The following is a 23,467-nucleotide window of genomic DNA, read 5'->3' on the forward strand; positions in this document are numbered from 1 at the left end:
TTTCAGTGAGAAAACTAGGCTGTGACTTGTCTGCAGCTGAGCTATGACTTCAGTCTAGGTTTGAGGTGAACATTTTGTCAATTGGGCTGTATTTACTATGACATGATTTTAAGAATTCCTCACAATGTCATTTCAGGGAGTGCTTTTGAGGTGAAACAACACAGGTTCTTCAAGGACTTAGACTGGAATTCATTACTCCGACAAAAAGCAGAATTTATTCCACAGTTAGAATCGGAAGATGACACTAGCTACTTTGACAGTAAGGAATAAAGTTCACTGTTAACTGTAGATGTTTTTAAGTATTATTGTTACCATCATACATTAAACTGTGCACACAAGACCTGGTCATGAAAGAGAACTGTGAGCATCCTTCAAGTTTTCAGACAAACCCATTTAACCTTCTGTGATTCAGAAATCACTCATATTGCACTGTTAAAAAAAAGTCATTCTCAGGTCACAGTGTAGGGTTCAGAAGTCTGGGTTGTATTAAGGTTCTTCTGTATTGTAAAGATAAACTCATGGCAACGTTTGTTATCAATTTGAAGAAATTCTGTTTGGCTGGATTTGATTTGAAAGTTAAACTTTGTGCATTGCAAGTTGGTTTTATTTGGGGAAAATGAAGAAGTAGTAGCAGTAGGTGTGTTAAAATTGGTAAGACTAGTTAAGGATGATCTCTTACACAGACTGATCTATAAAGTTTGGATTGGACTAACTTCTCTTAGTAAAATAAAATGCAAGTTTTCAACCCTCATAAAAATATTGAAAAAATATATCCTAGTTAGAGATGAAAAGCCTTGAGTAGATAGCAGATACAGGTTTTCTTTCATGGTAAGCCTGCCAGACAGGATCTATCATTTCTGTCTTCTTTATTGCATGTAGCTGGTGTTAAGGCCAATAAAAAACTGAAATTCTGTTAGCCAACAGCAATAGATCTGTACAAGTGGCTTTATCTGCTTCTGCAGCAGAGCATGCACATCAAAGAGCTCATTTCATTTACATGAATTTTCTCTTAGCTATTTTTGTTAGATTTGAGATGTCAGTTGCAAAAGTAGAATTTAAAAATTGATCTTTATATGCAATAATTAAGTTCTGTAGTGGCTATGAAAACTACCTATCAGAACTGAATCAGTTTCTGTTAAGAGAAGTTATCACTCTCTGCCCTCAGCTTTAGACAGGTGTTACTGAATTTTTTTTGAATTTGTTATTGGGGTGTCTTAAGAAGCGCCCTGCATAATCTGCCCCAGTGTTCTGTAGTTAAGATGAGGTGAATACATTCTTATCTCAGCTACCTGAGGGGTGTAAGTATTAGTCCACCCAACAGACAGTTGTTTATTCAGCAGTGGTGACAGAGGAGTATCAGTAAAAGTGCCTACAATTTCCCTGAGGCAGCAAAACAGCATGAAAATAATTTGAATACAAACATGAGAGATTACAGCCAGGCTAACTGGATTTCTCCATCCATGATATTTATATTTGAAACTCCCCTTTTAATTATAGTCATGGTGGACCAACAGGATAACTGTCTGTAACTCTTTGATTTTAAAAGTTCAATGCTATACTTTTAAAATCTGTTTTGATACCTTTGTGTAGCTTATTGTGGCCAAGAAAAATTAAAATTTGATGGTGAAAGGAAAAATTGACTGCTGTCTAAGAATCAAGTCTAATTATTTCCCTGGTTTATAATTGATGAAGCTCAGAAAACCACTGATCCCGCTTAGGTCACTTGTTTGTAAACCCAAAGAAAATCAACTGCTCTCTCCATGTTGAATATGTTAGCTAATTTCTGTATTCTTGTTTGCAGCTCGTACTGAGCGGTATCAGCATTTAGATTCTGAGGAAGAGGAGGACTTGAACGATGATGATCATGTGGAAATTAGGCAGTTTTCCTCATGTTCTCCAAGGTTTAGCAAGGTATATGGGTTTTTTAAATAAATGGGATTTGAAATAAGTCATGTTCTAAGCAGTATGAATTAGTGTGCAATCTTTAAAATCTGCATGGAAGCTGCACTTTTTTTTAAGGAGGCAATTGATTACCTGTACAACAACTGTCCATTTGTGAATGGGCTCTGAACCCAGTGGAGTTCTGTGTTGAAATTTATGGTATTGAAGTGACCTCAGAGTAACACACCAGTTAATAAATAAATATTATTTGTGACTTTATAGACCATGATAAACAGGACTGTTTTTGGAATTATTTCAGTGGAAGAATATACAAGACATTAGGTAGAAACTGAAAATTCATGTCAGGATTTTCAGGAAAGATTGGTGATTAGTAATTTGGTGATTAGTAATACTAATATGCTATAAGCAGAATGCTTGTGTCTTCTGCCCTGCTCAAGGAACTTTCCTGAAAAATCAAAACAGATTTTGAAATTTGACTTAATATGTATTTCTTAACATTAGTATCATGCATAGCACATCTCTGGAAGAAAATATTGTCACAATTAGATACTGCAAAAGCAGCCTAAATTAACTTTAGAAAAATGTTTGTCCCAGAAAAAAAGGGCAGAAGCTCTATACTGTTGACAAGAGAGAGGCATTAGGGACCAAAAGTATAGAGCATACAGGAAGCCTGACTGAGAGTTAGCTGCCAATGTTAAACATAGCAAGCAATATGAGTGTTAATAGAGGCCTAGATCAAGCCTTACTCTGTCTCAGGTCCTTCCGGCCTATAGCTGAAGTCTGAGCTACAATAGCAGCATTAGGCATCTAGCTTCATTAAAGTGTAGTTATGGCCATTTCTTTTGATAAGCCTATAGCAGTGATCCATCTGTCTATGAACAGTTTAAATATCAAATTTCAGATACTCAATAAAACTTTGAGCAGTAGTAGCTATATGACAGGAACTATTAACTGATTATTTTTTTTGCACATGTCAGGGATTTGCAAGTGTTCATTCTGCAAAGCAGAATGTATTAGGTAAGAACAGTTTATTCATAGCCCTCTAAGTGCTTCTAAATTAAATTGGTAAAAAAAAGAATTAAATCATGCAAGATTATTTTTTGGGACACAGTTTTTGTAAATTAATAATCAGTTATTTTCCTTTTCTATTGGCCATGGATAATGATCAACCTTTGCTAGCTTGCCATCTGCTTCTAACATACGGGATTATGTTCTTATGCTTTTTGAAGGGTATAAATGCATCAGCACCCCTTATTACATATTTTTTTCATTTTAAGTTTGTTTTGGTACAAATCATTCCATGTATTTTGTACATGCAAGACTCCTCCTTTTGGCAAAACTCTTCATCCTATAAAGGAAAGAAATTAGTATGTGATAACTCTTCACAAAATCAGCTTTATTTATATGAGAGGCTTAATAAGGAAAGGGCTGGGAACAATGCGTCAGGATTTGGGAGACCACAAAAATATTTATCTAGGCAAAAGGGACATTGTGAGAAGGTTTATTTTATTTATTTATTATTTGATTTATATCCCACCCTTCCTCCCAGCAGGAGCCCAGGAGGCAAACAGAAGCGCTAAAAACACTTTAACACATCATAAAAACAGACCTTAAAATACATTAAAACAAAGCAATGTTAAAAACATTTTTAACAAGTTTTAAAAACATCTTTTTAAAAAGGGTTAAAAACATTATTTAAAAAACCATATTAACAAGCAATTCTAACACAGATGCAGACTGGGATAGGTCTCAACTTAAAAGGCTTGTTGAAAGAGGAAAGTCTTCAGAAGGCGCCGAAAAGATAGCAGAGAATGGTGACTGCCAAATATTCAAGGGGAGGGAATTCCACAGGGTAGGTGCCGCCACACTAAAGGTCCATTTTCTATATTGTACATACCTCCTGATAAGATGGTATCTGCAGAAGGCCCTTGTGACGCCCTTCCCTGTCTCTCCCTGTCAGGTTCCTACCTGCTCGTGGCTACTGCCTGTCACTAGGCACCACAAGGGAGTCCACCAGTCCGGACTGTCCTTTTTTATGGTTTCTCTCTCCGCTCTAGCATAGACCTCACCAGATCCTCCTGCTAGGCAGCACCACCAGTCACGTCCTATAACCAGTATCCCCAGAGACTCTGCCTGAGTCTCTCTCAATCAGGTTACCTCTGTGACTGCGTGCTTAAGCTGTCCCCAACCCCCTTGTATCACTGCAGATAACTCATAACTCAGGGTTGCTATAGATACTTATGAATGTTATAATCTCCTCTTCACCACTGCCACCATTTGTTACTGTTTCCCTTCAGCCTTGGTCATTACCTTACCCTCCCTTCTGGTCTGTGAAACCCCAGCCAAGGATCAGGCCTTTGGTAAACCAAATAATAGTTTTTATTAAATAACAGAGATAACAAGATTTCTTTATAAAGGCACTTAAGCATATGGTTTCATCTATTCCTGAGGTACTGGTCTTAGTATTAATCTGAACTCCACACTCTCCTCACATCCACCAACTCTCCACCCAATCTCTCAAAAACCCACCAAAACAACCCACTCACGATCACCGTCCACCCAGATTCAACTGTCATCCTTCCATTTATACTCTCAGCCATTCTAAACACTCAGCCAATCATCCAGCATTCTATTGCCCATTCACTCCCCCCTCCTCTTTCATTCCACTTACCATGTATCTCCTATACAAACAGCACTTACCATATTTACACTAATACAGGATCATCACAGCCTTCACCTGCAGAGCACAGTGATTGACTGGGTATACAAGGGGTTGGTACTGCTTTAACAACACACAAAGATTTATGTAAAACTACCTAGAATTGGACTGCTGATCTAGCATACTCAGTGATGAGACACAGAATGACTCCAAACTTGCAGTATTTGGGGAGGCGTGGTGCCATACTGAGGTGATGTAGGCATGCCTTAAGCTCTGAGAAATAATACAGCATTCATATTGTGGGTAGCATGAAAGGTTCATTATTGTTGGAAATGTTGTCTGACAATTCAGCCAGATAATTTATTAATAGCTATCCTGTTGATGTTGTGAATTTTTAATAATGTTGTTTTCATCAGTATCATATGCAAATCAGATTCTCTGTTGAGTTCAGGCTTAAAAACATGGATTTCTTTTCCCCCCTCCTGTTAACTGTTCAATGATTTAAAATGTCATTGTAAAGCAGTTGAGGCATGATTGACTAAGCAAATTAGTCAGCAGGGGGTAGGATTTATTTTATTAAAAAATCTCTCTCAGTTAAACTTATACTACAGCAGTTTCAGAAATAGATTATCTCTGGGCTTGAAAATCTTACCATCCCCAGCAGGTGAAGTTTTGCTTTCCAAAATCTCTGTTGCAATTGTGGAACTAAAAAGGCCTTTACAGAAATATCAGAATGCATGGTTTTAATTCAACTAACAGTTGCAGAAAGGACAGACAAACTGGATTGCTACTACTTCTTTCCTCCCATCTGAGCAAGTTTCGGGTGCCTACATCTTTTTGTTGGCTACAGCAGATAATTAAGGACATCATAAATTCGTTTGTGGCTGTTTCTGGACTGGGATAGCCAGACCACTGTTGTCCATGCGCTGGTAATATCCAGGCTGGATTACTGTAATGCGTTCTTTGTGGGGATACCTTTGAGATTGGTCCGGAAGCTGTAGCTGGCGCAAAATGCAGCAGCAAGACTACTCACTGGGGCAGGGTATCGCCAACATGTCACCCCGCTGCTTGAAAGAATTGCACTTGCTACCTGTTAGCTGCCAGGCTAAGTTCAAGTTTTTAGTTTTGGTGTACAAAGCCCTACACAGCTTGGGACCAGGATACCTGAAAGACCATCTTATCTCTTATATACCCAGTCGATTACTGCGCTCTGCAGGCGAGAGCCTCCTGCAGATACCATCTTATCAGGAGGTCCATTCTGCACAACATAGGAAACGGACCTTTAGTTTAGTGGCACGTACCCTTTGGAATTCCCTCCCCTTAAATATTAGACAGGCGCCATCTCCTTTATCTTTTCAGCACTTGTCATGACCCCCGGACCACCAAGGTACTGGGTTCATGCATCAGACTCAGAGCCCCACCCTTAGGGAAATGAGGCTGGAACCAAAAGTTACTACTTCACCCTTGCCAAGGCTGTGTACGCTCACAACAACCCTGCAAGGTAGAAGGTAGGCTGCCACCACCCCTGTATACTGATCCACTCAGAGCCAGGGGATCTCTGAGCCCAGAAGATATATAAAACCAAGGTCCTAAAAGGCAAGAGTCACAGTTACACTCCTTGCCAGGCACCTCTGGTTTAACACTTAAAATCCAAGCCTTTAACTTCTTAACCCTCTTTGGTAGTTAATGACTGAGATGGGTCAAGGTACTGAATCCAGAACCACCCTTTCTCTCAATGAACACACCAGGTTAAATAGAAGTAGCTTTATTAAGATATATAAGTGCACATAACATATAGCAGCAAGTAATCCTTTAAGACCATTCACCCAACAGGGGTTTAGGTTCTTACAAGAGAATTCATACACACAACAAGAAAATAACAAACTAACTCACCTAACTACTTACACACGAGGTAGTTGGTTGCGTGGCACCTCTCCTAAGAGAGATGGATGTTCAACATAAAGCAATGGAACCAGACATAGGTTGCCTTCCCATAAGTAACCCCTGGAACCATAAGGCAGAAAGGTTTGGAACTCTGGTGCCAGTCAGCATAGGCAGAGAACAGAGAACAAAGGCTATGGGTCTCTAGCCCTATACTTAAAGGAAAAAGATCCTAACGGTCCAAGATTAATTGACCAATCAGGAATTGGCTGATGTAACTCTCTTCTCGATGTTTCTCACATTTTCGCGCCTTCAGGCCCCCCTCCCAACTGTGTTTTCCAACTGTACAGGCCAAGGATGACCTTGGGTACCAGGCACTTGCTAATCAGCAAAGATAAACAGGTGCAGCTTGTTAAGGCTTCTCTAACCATCTTCAGCTGGGAAGTGAAACTCAGATTTGCAAATTGGCAAAGGCTTGTCTTTTCCAACTGTAACCGTCTCCCAGAGTCCCTTACTGGAGCCAAAGTATTGCTATTAGATTTTTAATAACTCATGACCATTACAGGTTCATGACAGCACTTACTGAAGACCTTCCTCTTTCAACAAGCCTTTTATGTAGACTTTATCCCAGTCTGTGTCTGTGTTGGAATAGCTTTTTAATATGTTTTAAACCTTTTTCTAAAAAACGTGTTTTTAAATTTTCTTCTTTAAAAAACGTGTTTTTAAACCTTTTTTTAAAATGTTTTTAAAGATGTTTTGTTTTAATATGTTTTAAAGTCTGTTTTTATGATGTTTTAAAGTGTTTTTAGTGCTTTTGTTTGCTGCTCTGGGCTCCTACTGGGAGTAAAAGTGGGATATAAATTAAATAATAAATAAATAAATCCCAGCTTTCCAGTTTAAACATTGTAATTCTGAAAGATCCTGTGATTTAAAGTGTCTGTCAGTGTTGTTTGTCATGCTAATAATATACAATTGAATTTTACCTGTAGGTGTATAGCAGCATGGAACGTCTTTCCATCCATGAAGAAAGAAAAACGCCACCACCCACCAAGCGTAGCCTGAGTGAGGAAAAAGATGACAGACTAGATAGCCTTGGTGGCCTGAAGAGTCGAGACCGCAGCTGGGTGATTGGGTCTCCTGAAATGTGAGCCTAACAAATGCTAGGTGTCCTTTGATTTTTCTCTTTGACTCTGTTGGATAAAAAATGCTTGTGTGGATGAGGAAGCAGTGTATGAATAGATTAATTTTGTAATATGCTATTATTTTATGGATATGCCATGAAGCATTTGCAAACCTATATTGCAATAAATAGAGCAAAACAAGTTCTACTGTTAAGGAAAAAAAATCTGACCATGCTGGCTGGGGCTGATGGACTTTGTTGTCGACTACATCTGAAGGACACTGTGTTGGCTACCTTTGGTCTAAAAAGGATGCTCACGCCAATATCCAAATTAAATACATGACTGTAAAACCTCTATATTGGTAGCTTATTTGGATGTTGGTGTGAGCATCCTTTTATTATTTATTTATTTATTTAGTATTTTATTTATATCCCGCCCTTCCTCCCAGCAGGAGCCCAGGGCAGCAAAATAGATAGATTTTTAGACCAAAGTTAGGCAACATGGTGTTCTTCAGATGTTGTTGACTACCTATTGGTCATTGACGATGCTGAATATAAATATTTCCTTCTCATAAAAATATAAATATTGAAATTGGTGGCTTCATTATTTTTCAAGCTTCAGGATGTTCTGCTTAAATCCCATTGATGTTGGAGATTAATATGCAGGTTCAGTAAACATACAAATGCAGAATTGTGTTTTTTGCTAAAATAAAACAGTTGACCTAGCTTGACCTCTGGAACTACCACAATAATTTGACTTAATGGAATAATTTTTATCAGTGCAGGTGGGGAGGAAATCATGTATACATCTACTGTCACCATTTATCACTTCTTTTTCTTTTTGAGGGTATTAAATGTAAATCAGTGCTCCATTTGGACTTTCCAGTGGTGGTGCCAAAGAGTATGAGGAATTTATTTATTTATTTATTTATTTATTTATTTGTTTGCATTTATATACCGCCCATAGCAAGTAGCTCTTAGGGCGGTAAACAGCATAGGATAAAATACATACATTGTAATAATAAAATCACAAAACATATATGACATAAAGAAAAACAAAATACAGTTAAACAAAATATAAAAAATAAAAGCTTAGTATACAAGATTAAAAAGCTAAAAAGATTAGAGTAATTAAAATGCCTGGGAGCATAAAAAGGTCTTTACCTGGCGCCGAAAAGATAGTAGTGTAGGCGCCAGGCGTACCTCTTCAGGGAGGCTATTCCACAACTCGGGGCCACCACAGAAAAGGCCCTAGATCTAGTAACCACCCTCCGGGCTTCACAATGAGTTGGTACCCAGAGGAGGGCCTTAGATGACGAACGAAGTGAGCGGGTAGGTTCATAGCGGGAGAGGCGTTCCACCAGGTATTGCGGTTCTACGCCATGTAAGGCTTTATAGGTCATAACCAACATCTTGAATCTCGCCCGGAAGCAAATAGGTAGCCAGTGCAGGCGAGCCAGAACAGGAGTTATGTGCGAAGACCGACTGGTCCTCGTCAGTAGTCTAGCTGCCGCATTCTGCACTAGCTGAAGCTTCCGAACTGTCTTCAAGGGCAGCCGTATGTAGAGCGCATTACAGTAATCCAATCTCGAAGTTACCAGAGCATGGACAACTGAGGCAAGGTCGTCGCCATCCAGATAGGGGCGTAGTTGGGCTACCAAACGGAGATGGTAAAACGCATTCCATGCCACCGAGGCCACTTGAGCCTCAAGAGACAAGGAAGGGTCAAAAAGAACCCCCGAACTATGGACCTGTTCTTTCAGGGGGAGTGTAACCCCATCCAGAACAGGATGCACATCCACCATCTGAGCGGGGAAGGCGTTCACCAACAGTGTCTCAGTCTTGTCTGGATTGAGTCTCAGTTTATTAGCTCTCATCCAGTCCATTATCACGGTCAGGCAACGGTTCAGCACATCAACAGACTCACCTGAAGAAGATGAAAAGGAGAAATAGAGTTGCGTGTCATCAGCATACTGATGGCAACGCACTCCAAAACTCCTGATGACCGCACCCAGAGGCTTCATGTAGATGTTAAAAAGCATGGGGGACAAAACCGACCCCTGAGGGACTCCACAATGGAGAGTCCAGGGTGTCGAGCAATGTTCCCCAAGCACTACCTTCTGGCAACGATCCGCGAAGTAGGAGCGGAACCACTGCCAAGCAGTGCCCCCAACTCCCAACTCCGTGAGTCTCCCCAGAAGGATACCATGGTCGATGGTATCAAACGCCGCTGAGAGATCAAGGAGAATCAACAAAGTCACACTCCCCCTGGCCCTCTCCCGACAAAGGTCATCATACAGGGCGACCAAGGCTGTTTCAGTGCCAAAACCGGACCTAAAACCGGATTGAAACGGATCCAGATAATCTCCCTGTTTCAAAATTTGGCCTTTAGGCAAGTGAAACAGCCCCTCAGCCTTACTGAGATGTTGTTTATAAAGTGCAAGACACTCAAATCATAAATTCTGCTGCAATTAGTGCATTTTTTTCTGTCTCATAACACTAGAACTCATGGACATTCAATGAAGCTGAATGCTGGAAGATTCAGGACAGACAGAGAAGTACTTCTTCACGCAGTGCATAAACTATTTGCTCCCACAAGAGGCAGTGAGGGCCACCAACTTGCATGGCTTTAAAAGAGGATTAGACAAATTTATGGAGGATAAGGCTATCAGTGACTACTAGCCATAATGTCTGTGCTGTGCTGTTCTGTGCTTCTGAAAACCAGTTGCCGGAAGCTGCAGGAGGGGAGAGTTCTCTTGCTTTCAGGTCCTGTTTGTGGGGTTCCCATGGGCATCTGGTTGGCCATTGTGAGAATAGGATGCTGGACTAGATGGACCACTGGCCTGATCCAGAAGGCTCTTCTTATGTAGTGTTTCAGTATTCAGGTTTCTAAAAGCTTTATTTCTAAATGCAAAATCCAATTATAATTTTGTTTTGGTGTACTGAAAGACATGGAAAAAAGAAATGCCATTATAGCTATCAGTGTTGACAGGTGGGCCATATGAATTTTAAACTTTTGATAAATCGTTCTTAACATTTTTATGAAATTTGAGAGAGAGGGCTTTCATGGCTTTTCCATCTTTTCAAGACATCCAATTTCAGTTCTGTAATGCCATCACAATATGATTAACAAATCAACAAAAAATTATCTTGCCTTGTTTGCAAGTGTGTCTAACTTTTAGAAGGGCAAAGGCCAATCTGAGTGTGGTTTTCTCTCATCGTCCCTCTTTCTGTCCACTTGCTCCAGCTAGATTGCCCATTCTTGACATTTTCTTTATGATGCTTGTATATCACTAACAATAGTTGCATCTTGAAACCACAGACTTCCTACAAAATAAATCAATGGGGATGTGTTCTGTACTTTCCCCTCAGACTGCGTAAACATTTCTCGGTGTCTGAATCCTCTCAAACAGAGAGTGACTCCAGCCCACCTCTGACTGTGCGACGGCGTTGCTCTGGGCTTCTCGACATGCCCCGCTTTGCCATTTCAACTGAGGAAGAAGGAAAAAAGAAACAGTTGGATGGGGCATCGCTGCCTGTTACACAGCCACGGGAAAGTCATCCTATTCCAATTCCAGAACAGCCTGTGGAGCGAGAACTCCAATTGGATGACGAGGATGGGTTAAAAACACCTTCTTCAACTGTCAGTAATGTGAGCAGCTCAACACTGACAGGTATGTACCTTTGAAAATGGAAGTATTGACTCCACTGTGTATATTAAGTTAATATGTTTGCTGTTATTTGGACAGGTCTCTCTAAACATCTCCCTACACAAGATGGGGTAGAAAGATTTTGCCTCCCTGGATGCTCCTGTTCTGTTGGACATCTGTGCATAGCTGTCGCATTAAATAGGGCATATGTGCTTAAATATCTTAACTCACATAGATCTATACAGTGTGGTCAATACCACATACAGTAGGGCCCCGCTTTACAGCACTTCACTTTACAGTGATTCGCTAATACAGCGGTCTCAATTAGACTAAAGCCCCACTCATACGGCGCTTGTCCCGCTTTTATGGCGGTTTTCAGGCATCGCATGCCATTCTATTCAATGGGTTCTGCTTTACAGCGGTTTTCGCTTTACAGCGGGCGTCTGGAACGTAACCCGCTGTATGAGTGGGGCCCTACTGTATACAGTCTGAGAATTGACTATGCAATTTGGCACTGTGTGCACTGGATTTTATATGTCTAGACCATATTCAAATGTTAACCCACACATGAACGTCCAGTTATCTCTCTGAGGTGAAATAGACAGACCTGAATGGCAGGAAGCTGTAGTCTTGCTCCCCAATCACATATAAGCAGATTATTTTTCAAGTTTATTACTCAAGGTTGCACAGTTCCACAGGGCAACCATTGACTTCACTTTGCAACCATAAAAAGCCAGGCTGCCTTTTTGTTGGGCCCATGTTAAAATACCAAACGTTACATCATAATGTCTTATGTATTGCAGAACGTCTTGTTCAGAAGTAGTAGACAGTTTGTGGTCTTTGATGCAAACTTTTGTTGATAGACTAACTGGACTGCTTTCTCCATCGTGTTGTATGGCTCTTGAATTCACCACCACCATCAAATAAAAAATCTCAGACTTCTACTCCTTCCAGCACAAAAGTAGAGTTAGCTTTATTCAGGGTGCTTGAGGTGAAGCTGATTTGGCTTAATTATGTGTTTTTAATACCAGAAGGAAAGATGGTAATTTTGTTGAGATTATAACACCCCTAGTTAAATACATTTATAAATAAGGCTTCAGGCCTGGGTTCACTTATGAGGGAAGTTCACTGTTGGACTGTGTGTAGACATGACTTTGATTTCACATACATGCCTGCAGGGGAACAGGCTGTTAGAAATTCCCTATGGTTCTAATCTATTTTAATTGATACTGTAGCTGGGAGCACTACGGACTTCTTTGATCAGCGCACTCACAGTAATAGCAACGAGAGCCCAGAATTTACTACTCCCAAAGCTACAAGTGACTTGGCAGTGCGGCGAGCCCGACATAGGTTACTCTCTGGGGAGTCGGGGGAAAAACGTACTCCACGTCCCATTAATAAGGTGATTAAGTCAGCATCAGCCACAGCCCTCTCCCTCCTAATTCCTTCAGGTAAGATACAGCAAAACTATCATTTGGGTGACTTGTTTAAAACTGGAGGATTTTTAAGAACCAGGAGAAGTAATAACTTTTTATTTTTACAGTTGTGCCAAGACTCGTTTAGTCACGTTCTGGCAGTGGAGATATAATAATTTGCCTTCTACAGGGCAATAATATAGTGAAGACTGTGATTTCTTTGTGATATTTTACGTTACAACTCATAAGCTATCTTACTATGATTGCCTAAAGTGCATCTTCTTTTTTCATTGGAGTTAGTAGATATTTATTCAGCCTCATGTTAAAATTGCAAGCATGAGAAAAAATGTGGGTGTCTTGCAGCTATGTAAGCATCTACCAACATTTAGTGAATTTCTAAAATTTAGTGAACAGCTGAGATGGCACAAAAAAAAGTAATGGGAAGAATGGCTACAGTAAATGCATTTGAACCATAGAAATCCCTGCTGCTGCCATGTGCTAGCAATATGACTTTAAGCAAAACTGTTTACCTGTAATTTCTTCTGATGTTTTATTCGTATGGAGTTCTGCACTGGTTCCAGCATGTAATCAGGCCCAGCGCCAGCAGGTGACCAGGTTGGGCCCTTTGGCTGGGAGGGTGGAGTTCCTACTCTGCAGTCTGTGCCAGCGTTGAGTTGTGGGACCCAGCAACCTGATGCTGCCACAGATCACAGAGTGGAAGCTCCCAGGCAATACCCCCCATACAGGTGGTGAGCCTGCCCCAACTACCTCTCGCATTAGCACACTGTGCGTAGATGCCTACCATCACCCAAGATGGCAGTGGGGACATCCCTAAGGGTTTGACACACACACACTTGCTGCCATCCTGAGTGATGGCAAGCATGTGCACACAACGTGCTGATGTAGGAGGTAGGTGGGACAGATGGACCTATTTAAGCCCCATGCTGCTTGCCTCAGGAGTGTTGGGGAGTATGACACCATAGGCCCGGGGCAGGCTGATGCCAAAGGGCCCAGTCATGTCTGACACCGGCCCTGCATATAATTAGCTTTAATAGTCATTGAAAGGAATAAGCTGTGGCTGAATTCCTTACTTATGTCAACTAGATAAGCTGCAAAGGGGTAAAGTATTTTCTCCCATTGCCTACCATAGAAAAAACTGGATCATATCAATGGTCTAGTTCAGCATTTTATTTGCAGCAACAAATCAATATAGACAAAATATTTCTCTGTTATTTAATTGTGTCCATCTCCTATTTGACCCCACTGTCTGGTGTTAAGGTACTCTGCCTCAATAAATATTGAAGCCCTAAATCATCGTCAGTAGCTATACATGGATGTTGTCTATGAATTTGCTTTTTTAAAGCCATCTAGGCTAGCAGCCATCACATCATCCTATGGTAGTAAACCCTTTAAGTTATTTATGAACCTCCTTTTTTCTGTCCTGCCCCTTAATCAAGTGCCCTTCACTTTCATTGCATGTTCCTAAGGTTGGTCTGTCTGTATAAAACATTTCTCTCTACACCATTTATACTTTTTTAAACCTCTGTCATGCCTCCTATCATTTCTCCAAACTAAATAGCCAAAACTCTTCAGGCATTCTTCTTGAGGAAGGTGCTCCAACCTCTTGATCATTTTAAGCCTGTCATATTACTCCCTTTGAGACAAGCTATTAGTAATAGATCATAGGCTTGTGTAGGCTTTATTCTCCAAATGGCAGAAGTGGAAACTGTTGCAGCAAGCAGTATGGCACAGTTCATGCAATCATCAGAATCAAATTATTTGCCTGCTTTACTGTACCAGAATGCTATGCTGATGTTTTTAGTGAGCTTTCTGTTAGGACACCGAGATCTGTTGTTCTTTCACAGATTAGTTAAGCCTTGCTTAACTGCACATGTGTGGTTTGTTTGCTTGTCCCTCTTTGCATCACTTTGCAGTTATTAAATCTCATTTAGCATTCTGTTGTCCAGTCATCCTATTTGGTCAGATCCTTTTACAGTTTTTCAGTGTGTCTGAGCTTTCAACAGCTTGATTCACTTTGTGTCATATGTAAACCCGGCTACCTCACTGTTTACTTGTCATTCCAGATCATTTATGAACAATTATGACACTAGTCCCAGCATGGATCTTTGGGGGACTCTACTGCTGTTCCCCCTTTCTAGTATGAAAATACCATTTTATTGTCTTCTGTTTCTTCCCTTCCCCCATTCCATGACTCATACATCATAGTCCCCATCAAAGTTCGAGCCCTTTGTTGACCATTCTGACCTTTCCATAGGTTTCAGGCTCTTAACTGTCCTTAGAGCAGGAGAACCTTTGGCCCTCCAGATGTTGCTGAACTTCAATTCCCATCAACCCTAGCAATCATGACCAATGGCCAGAGATGAAGAGAGCTGTCATTCAGCAACATCTGGAGGGCCCAAAGGTTCCCCACATCTGCCTTAATTGTGTTGGATTTTCAGAAACATGAGATAGTGCCAGTTTGCCAGCAGTTTCCTTCTCTAGAACAGGAGTGGCTAACTTTTTTGGGCATGGCCAGTGTATATCCACATGACACATACAGCGTGTGCACACATATTCACCACACATGCACATTCATCATATATACAGTGTGTGCATACACACACACACAGAGCACAAACACTCGCCAGGCATAGAGGCACACAGGACATTCTCCCTCTGTCTCAGTGTCACAGTGCTGAGATGAAAGATTCCTTTGACTGCTCTTAAAACAGAGAGCTTATCTCCAATCTCAAGAACAATGCCAACCCTAAAGAGGTCATGATGACATCTGCAGGATGACCAGGAATGCAGTTATTTTTGCATGCTATATTTTGTTATACTTTTGTCTTATATTATATTATATTTTTTGTTTTTATTGTTAAGATGCTATGGGACTCATTCACTGGTGATCACTCATGGCCGAGTAAGATTGTCTTCCAAGATAAGGTCTTTAACAGTGGGTCTGTAAGTGACTGTAGAGGCCAATTCTGGATCCACACAGCCTCCCACAGTAGGGACATAGGTTTCCAGATGGAAGATGGTTGCGATGAGGATTTGTTTGACGTGCCTTCCGCTTAGCTCGTTTGTCCCATTTGCCCCATATTTGTGCTTCTTCAAAGTCCACAGCACCTTTGATAATACCCAACCTCCATTTGGGACGTTCATGGGCCAAGACTTCCCAGTTGTCGATGTTCATGTTACATTTTTTTAGATTCACTTGAAGAACATCTTTAAACCCCTTTTGCTGTCCACCGACGTTCCATTTTCCATCCTTAAGTTGGGAGTAAAGTAGCTGCTTTGGAAGACAGTGATCAGGCATTCAAACAACATGGCCAGTCCAATGAAGTTGATGTTGAAGGATCATTGTTTCAACGCTGGTAGTCTTTGCTTCTTCCAAAATGCTAACATTAGTCCGTCTGTCTTCCTAAGTAATTTGCAGAATTTTCCGGAGGCAGTGTTGGTGGAATCTTTCAAGAAGTTGGGAGTGGCGTTTATAAATGGTCCATGTTTCACAGGCATACAGTAAGGTTGGTAGCACAATGACTTTGTAAATAAGCATTTTGGTCTCCCTGCAAATATCCTGATTCTCGAACACTCTACACTTCATTCGGGAGAATGCAGCACTCACAGAGCTCAGACGATGTTGAATTTCAGCATCGATGTCAGCTTTTACAGAGAGATGGCTGCCGAGATAGGGGAAGTGATCAACGTTCTCCAACGTCATACCATTAAACTGGATTGATGGTGCTACAGAGGGACTAGTTCGCACCTGTTGATGAAGCACTTTGGTTTTTTTAATATTAAGTGAGAGCCCAAGCTTTCCATATGCTTCTGTGAAGATATTTAGGATAGTTTGAAGATCTTCCTCTGAATGTGTGGAGACTACATTATCATCGGTATATTGAAGTTCTACAACAGAGCTTGACATTACCTTACTTTTTGCTTTCAGCCTACTGAGATTAAAAAGCTTTCCATCTGTTCGATATATGATTTCCACACCAGTAGGAAGTTTCCCCTCAATAAGGTGTAGAATCATAACAATGAAGATAGCAAATAAGGTAGGAGCAATGACGCACCCCTGTTTTACGCCTGATTCAACTCTGAATGGATTGGTTGTTATCCAAAATTGTTGCTATCATGTTGTCATGAAGGAGTCGCAAAATATTCACAAATTTATCAGGGCATCTAGTTTTCAGAAGGATGGTCCAGAGAGTGGTTCGATTCACAGTGTCAAAGGCCTTGGTCAGATCAATAAACGCCATATATAAAGGTTGATTTTGCTCCCGGCATTTTTCTTGAAGCTGTCATGCAGTGAAGATCTTGTCCACTGTCCCCCTGGAAGAGTGGAACCATTCTGAGATTTCGGGAGGACATCCTCTGAAATCGGCAGGAGGCGATTTGCAAGGATCCTTGCAAGGACTTTACCTGCGGTAGCAAGAAGGAAGATACCTCAATAGTTCCTGCAATCTGTTCTATCACCCTTCTTAAAAATGGTGATAATTATGGCGTCCCTAAAGTCTTCCGGGATCTCCCTCATCCAGATTTTTTCAATGAGCTTATGAAGTTGTTGTGTAAGTTCAGGCCCACCTTCTTCAGCAGGAATCCCATCAGGTCCACTAGCTTTGTTATTCTTCATTTGATTGATGGCTTTGCTGACTTCATCCAAATTAGGGGATACTGCAGGCTCGTCTCTAGTTTGTTGTTATGGAATTTGCGAGACCTCATTAGCCACAATAGAGTTATGACTGAGGAGGTCGTGGTAATGCTCTTTCCAGCGCAGTGCAATAGACTCTTTATCCTTAAGAAGTTTGCTACTATCCATTGAACGTAAGGGATTTGTACCGAAATTTGTTGGTCCATAGATGGCCTTTGTGGCATTAAGAAAGCCCTGTGCATCATGAGCATCTGCAAAGTGCTGGATTTCTTGAGCTTTCTTTATCCACCAGGTGTTCTTAAGTTCTCTAGTTCTTTGGACCTCAGCCTTTGCACTGGCATAGATTTTTTTCTTACCAGCACAGTTAATGTCTTTCTGCCATATCTGGAAGGCTTTCCTTTTCTTGTCAATGATATGTTCAATCTCATTATCATTCTAATCAAACCAATCCTGATGTTTCTTAGTTTGGTATCCAGTAGTATGTTCACATGCTGCAATAATGGATGTCTTCAGTTTAATCCAGTGTTCCTCGACATTTTCAGGGAGTTCCTTTGGTAGATGTTTCTTGAGAGTTGTTCGAAAGCAGGCTCGCTTAATAGGATCTTGAAGGGCATGGATGTTCATTTTACGCCTTGGTTTTCTTCCTTGGAGCCTACATTGAGGAACAATATTAATGGCCATAGTGGATCACATTAATTGGTGATCTGTCTAGCAGGCATCAGCACTCATCATGGCCCTAGTGAGGAGTATGTCATGACGATCTCTGGCACGGACAATTATGTAATCCAGGAGATGCCAGTGTTTTGACCGAGGGTGCTTCCATGATGTTTTAAATTTACTTTTCTGATGAAAGACTGTGTTTGTAATAACAAGATTATGGTCTGCACATTTAGTCAGAAGTAGAATGCCATTCAGGTTGCTATTGCCAACTCCTTCTTTCCCAATGGTTTCTGGCCATAAATCAAAATCTTGCCCAACTCTTGCATTGAAATCGCCCAGGAGGATAATTTTATCCTCCTTAGGTATCTCTAATAAGGTGGTGTCCAGCTGGGTATAAAAGTTTTCCTTGATGTCTTCATCAGCATCTAATGTTGGTGCATAAGCACAATAGTTGCCTGCTGGTTATTGGCGACTTTTAATCAGAGAGTTGAGAGTCGTTCATTAATGCCAATAGGAACTTCTGACAAGAGCTTCACAAGATTATTGTTAATAGCAAAGCCTACTCCATGTATTTGTTGTTCTTGTTCAGGCAGTCCTTTCCAGAAGAAGGTATAACCCCCTTTTTCTTCCTTCAGTTGTCCTTCTCCTGCTCTTCGTGTTTCTTGGAGTGCTGCTATGTCAATATTAAAATGTCTCAACTCCCTTGTGATGATGGCAGTCCTGTGTTCAGGACGTTCACTATCTGTATTGTCCAGCAATGTCCGTATATTCTATGTTCCAAAACTCAATTGTCTTTTGCAACCGCTAAGTGGTGACCCCACTGGACGCGGTAATCCAGTCAGGGAGAGAGATGAGGCAGACTATGTTTAGGGCACCTTTTCTAGCCCCCTCCCCATACGGGGTGAGCAGAGTGGATCCTGAATAGGACTGCTCAGTCGTGGATATAGCTGCCGAACTACTCAACTGCCTCGGTCCTTGAGCCAGGACTGTGACGCCCTTCCCTGGCTCTCCCTGTCAGGTTCCTACCTGCTCGTGGTTACTGCCTGTCTCTAGGCACCACCAGGGACTCCACCAGTCCGGACTGTCCTTTATTTTATTTTTTCTCTCTCCGCTCTAGCACAGATCTCAACAGATCCCCCTGCTAGGCAACCACCAGTCACGTCCTAATACTAGTATTGCCAGAGACTCTGAATACTGGTATTGTTATTCTCTTCACCGCTGCCACCATTTGTTACAGTTCCCCTTCAGCCTTGGTCATTACCTTACCCTCCCTTCTGGTCTGTGAAACCCCAGCCAAGGATCAGGCCTTTGGTAAACCAAATTAAGTATTTATTAAAGCTAACAAAGCTAACAAGATTAACAAGATTTCTTCTTAAGGCACATAAGCATATGGTTTTACTCAATACTAATCCGAACTCCACCCCCCTCCTTCTCCACTCTCTCCTGGCAAACAACTCTCTCAAACCCCACCAAGCAACCCACTCAGTTCTCTTCTCCCCCCCAGATTCCACTCTCACTCTTCCTTTTATACGTTCAGCCATTTTAAACACTCAGCCAATCATCTCGCATTCTACTGCCCATTCACTCCCCCTCCTCTTTCACTCCACTTCCATGTATCTTCTAAACAACCAACACTTACCATATATACATTAATATAGGAACATCACATTTCCCCCCCCTTAAAACAACGGCAGAGTATTATTCCTGTTCCAGGATTTATACGTCGCGTTAACAAATAAAAGTCTCTATGGGGAAAATGTCTTTCTTTGTTCCTCCGTCTGTCACGTCACTGCAGTCCCAGCCACTTGCCTGGAAAGTCCATCGGCCAGTACATTGTCCTTGCCTTTTATGAACTGGAAGTCCACTTGATAGTCCTGTAGGGCCCAGGACCACCTCTGCAGCATAGTGTTATGGTTTTTCATAGTCTGCAACCATAACAAGGCCCGATGATCCGTAGTCACTGTGAATCTTCGTCCCCACACATATGGGCGCAACTTGTTCAGTCCCCACACGACCGCTAGGCACTCGTTCTGGACCGACGAATAGTTTTTCTCCCTCGGCGTCAGCTTGCGACTCAGGTACGCCACTGGATGTCTGGTGCCTTCTCTCTCCTGTAGCAAGACGACTCCCAGCGCCAGGTCCGACGCATCTGTAGCCACGATGAATGGTTTCTCATAGTCTGGTGCTATTAATATGGGTCCTTGGCACAAGGCTTGGTTCAGTAGATCAAAAGCCTTCTGACATTCATCCGTCCATACCACACGCTCAGAACACTTCTTCTTTGTTAATTCATGCAAGGGGCTTGCTATTTCCCCAAAATTTCTCACAAACTTCCTATAAAATCCAGCCACACCCAGAAATGCCCTTACTTGTTTTTTGGTTAAGGGGATCGGCCACGCTTGTATTGCCTCCACCTTGCTCCATAAGGGGGTGATTTTCCCACTCCCCACCTTATGTCCTAAATAGATTACTTCCTTTAGTCCAAACTGGCATTTCTTAGCTTTTATTGTGAGGCCTGCTTTTCTTAAGGCCTCCAATACTGTTGTCAGGTGTTGGATATGCTCAGGCACCGACTTGCTAAAAATGGCCACGTCATCGATATAGGCCACTGCAAAATCTGACATGCCTCGCAACACAGTATTGATTAGCCTCTGAAATGAACTTGGTGAGTTCCTTAGTCCCATGGGTAAGGTCACAAACTCATATAACCCATCTGGTGTACTGAAGGCAGTTTTGGCTCTGGATTGCTCGTCTAGTTCCATTTGCCAAAATCCTTTACAGAGATCTAGTGTAGAGATAATGGTTGCTGCCCCCAATAACTCTAACATTGCGTCTACCCTAAGCATAGGATACGCATCTGGGACAGTAATTTTATTGATTAGCCGATAATCAATGCAAAACCTTGTCGTTCCATCTTTTTTCGGAACCAGGACAATACTTGAGGCCCAGGGACTGATGGATTCCCTGATCACTCCTAATTCCAGCATATCTTCCACCTCCTTTTTGATCTCATTCAAAACTTTCCCATTCACACGGTACGGAACAGATCTGATTGGGGCATGATCTCCAGTATCAATGGAATGTATAACTATACTGGTTCGGCCAGGTTTGTTGCTAAAGAGATTCCTATTGGTTTTCAAAACTCTCAGAATCTCTTCTTTTACTTCCTCCTTCACCTCCTCTGACCATTCCACTTGATCTACCCCTCCTTTGTCTTTGCTTTCCTGTACCAAATCTGGAAGTTCAGGCCCACTTCCCTCAGGGAATAAGGTAACTTGCAACACCTGTGCATCCCTGGTATGGTAAGGCTTCAACATATTTACATGAACCACTTTGCTTTTGTTTAATTGGTCTGTGGTGATTACATACGTCACTGTGTCAAGCCTTTCTCTGTTGGTATATGGTCCTTCCCAGTTAGCCTGTAATTTGTCATGTTTCCTGGGTATGAACACCATAACCATATCTCCCACATCATACACACGTTCCCTGGCTGTTCTGTCATACCAGTAACGTTGCTTCTGCTGAGCTTGACTCAAATTCTCTTTCACCACTTCCATCATTTGTTTCACTGGTTCACATTCACCCTTTCTCTCAGCGGGCATCCACAGTCTATATAAAATCCCATTCTCACACACAACTTGATTCCTCAGTTTGTCAGTGAAAGGAATCTGTTGGGTCAGAGCTTGTTCCTTTATCTGCTTTCTAACTTATATCTTTATGCAGCTCTTCCCTGAATTGCTCTGCTTCTTTCTTATCAGCGACCACTTGATACAGTTTGTCTCCTTCAGCAGGCCTGCTAGTGGTTGCTATGGTGACCTGAGGCTGGTTAACAGATTCCACCCTGTTTGTTTCAGCCCCCCTTAATATGGCTTCTTTTTCTCTGCCAATTTGCTGTCTGGTCACTACATAGATCTTTCCTTGGGCTCCCATTACATCTCTTCCCAGTATTACTGGTTCTTGTTGCTGGGCATTAATGCCTACTTTATATCGGCCCTCTCGGCCTCTCCAAGTCATTTCCACCAGGGCCACAGGCAAACTTTCTGGTTGACCCCTCACTCCTTGGATAGTCACAGTTTCCTGAGGTAATATTACCTCAGATTTTATTAAATCTGGCCTCAGTAATGTCTGAGCGGCACCAGTATCAAGCAGTGCCCAATAATTTGCCCCTTGTACACTCACTTCCTCTCTCAGACTTGAATCAAGGTCTGTTACATCTGTCCAGTTTATCTGGCAGAACTGAACCTTTTTCGCTGTTTCTAAAGCCTTGGGCTCTATTTTCACTGCCCTTGTCTGAGCAGGATTACTAATGGGGTTGGCAACCTCACATTGAAAACGTAGGTGCCCCGGTCTACCACATTTGTAGCATAATTTCTCCTCACTTTTAGGGTACACAGATCCACTCTGGGGTGTCCTGTGCCCTTCAGATTTTACTGGAGGACTCACTCGCTGTGGTACCACATCCCTTCTGCCAGCATTATATGGTCTGGGTTTAAAATCTCTTGTTGTTTTCCCCACCCAGCCAGTTCTGTTGGAGGCGAAGTGATCCGCCATCTCTGCGGCCTCCTGCACCGATGTAGGGGAACGGTCTTTGACCAGGAGCCTTATTTCTGGTGGTAACTGATGGTATAATTGATCCAATATCATGAGGTTTTTCACCTCCTCCACAGACTGAGCTTTTGCACTTGTCAGCCATTTCCCAAATATGTCCATCAGTTTTGCCCCCAGCTCCACGAAAGACCTCCCTGTCTGTATCTGGCAATTTCTGAAAAGCTTTCTAAAATAATCAGGCCCCAGTCTGAATCTTTTAAACACTGCTTCTTTGAATTCAGCATAGGTGACGGGCCTGTCTGAGGGGAAATATTGGTATACCTCAGCCAATTCCCCTTTAATCAGGTTTGATAAATACTGCATGTATTTATCTTCAGGTAGCCCCCACAACTGAGCTGCTTTTTCAAAGGTGCTGAGGTAAATTTGAGGATCTTGACCAGGCTCATAGACAGCAAAGTCCTTTGGAGTAATTTTTATTTTTGCTCCATCTCTGTCTTTCCTTGTCTCCTCAGAGTGAAATTTCTCTCTATCAAATTTTAACTTTTCTACTTGTAATTCAGCATCCAATGCTCGTTGCTTCTCCCTCTCCTCAAACCCCAATCTCATTCTCTCAATTTCCAACTCCCTCTGTTTTTCCTTCTCTGCACCTTCCATCCTCAATCTCTCAGCTTCCATCCTCAATCTCTCAGCTTCCAACTCCCTCTGCTTGTCTTTTTCCTCAGCCTCCCATCTTAACTTCTCTCTCAAGTACTCTATATAAGCGGGATTGCTTAAATATCCTTCTGGGGTCTCTTCCCTGACAGGTTGTTTTTGCTGGGCAGTTGCAAATCCTATAAGTGCTACCCTCAATTCATCTACCCCTTTACCCTCGTGAGGTAAATTGAATGTTATGCACTTCTCCACCAGCTCCTCTCTTTTCATTTTTATGTATTCAGCCATGGTGTTTGAGTTCACTCACTCTTTGCCACACACTCTTTG

At 41.8% G+C, this 23,467-nt stretch overlaps 1 protein-coding gene across 6 annotated transcripts in view; it reads left to right on the forward strand.

Annotated features, from left to right (window-relative positions):
• Positions 1 to 23,467, forward strand: part of MAST2 (microtubule associated serine/threonine kinase 2) — a 284,336-nt gene that overhangs the window by 238,580 nt on the left and 22,289 nt on the right. For all 6 annotated transcript variants that reach the window (XR_009763527.1, XM_061632847.1, XM_061632851.1 and 3 more), the window contains 5 exons: positions 137 to 259; positions 1,802 to 1,911; positions 7,432 to 7,586; positions 10,935 to 11,236; positions 12,448 to 12,663. Coding sequence is in view for 5 of the 6 variants with exons in the window: in XM_061632847.1 (XP_061488831.1) it covers positions 137 to 259; positions 1,802 to 1,911; positions 7,432 to 7,586; positions 10,935 to 11,236; positions 12,448 to 12,663 (906 nt within the window). In the remaining variant the exon portion in view is untranslated. The remainder of the gene's footprint in view (positions 1 to 136; positions 260 to 1,801; positions 1,912 to 7,431; positions 7,587 to 10,934; positions 11,237 to 12,447; positions 12,664 to 23,467) is intronic.

Source organism: Rhineura floridana, chromosome 6, assembly GCF_030035675.1.
Source record: "Rhineura floridana isolate rRhiFlo1 chromosome 6, rRhiFlo1.hap2, whole genome shotgun sequence".
In the NCBI taxonomy this organism is placed as follows: Eukaryota; Metazoa; Chordata; class Lepidosauria; order Squamata; family Rhineuridae; genus Rhineura; species Rhineura floridana.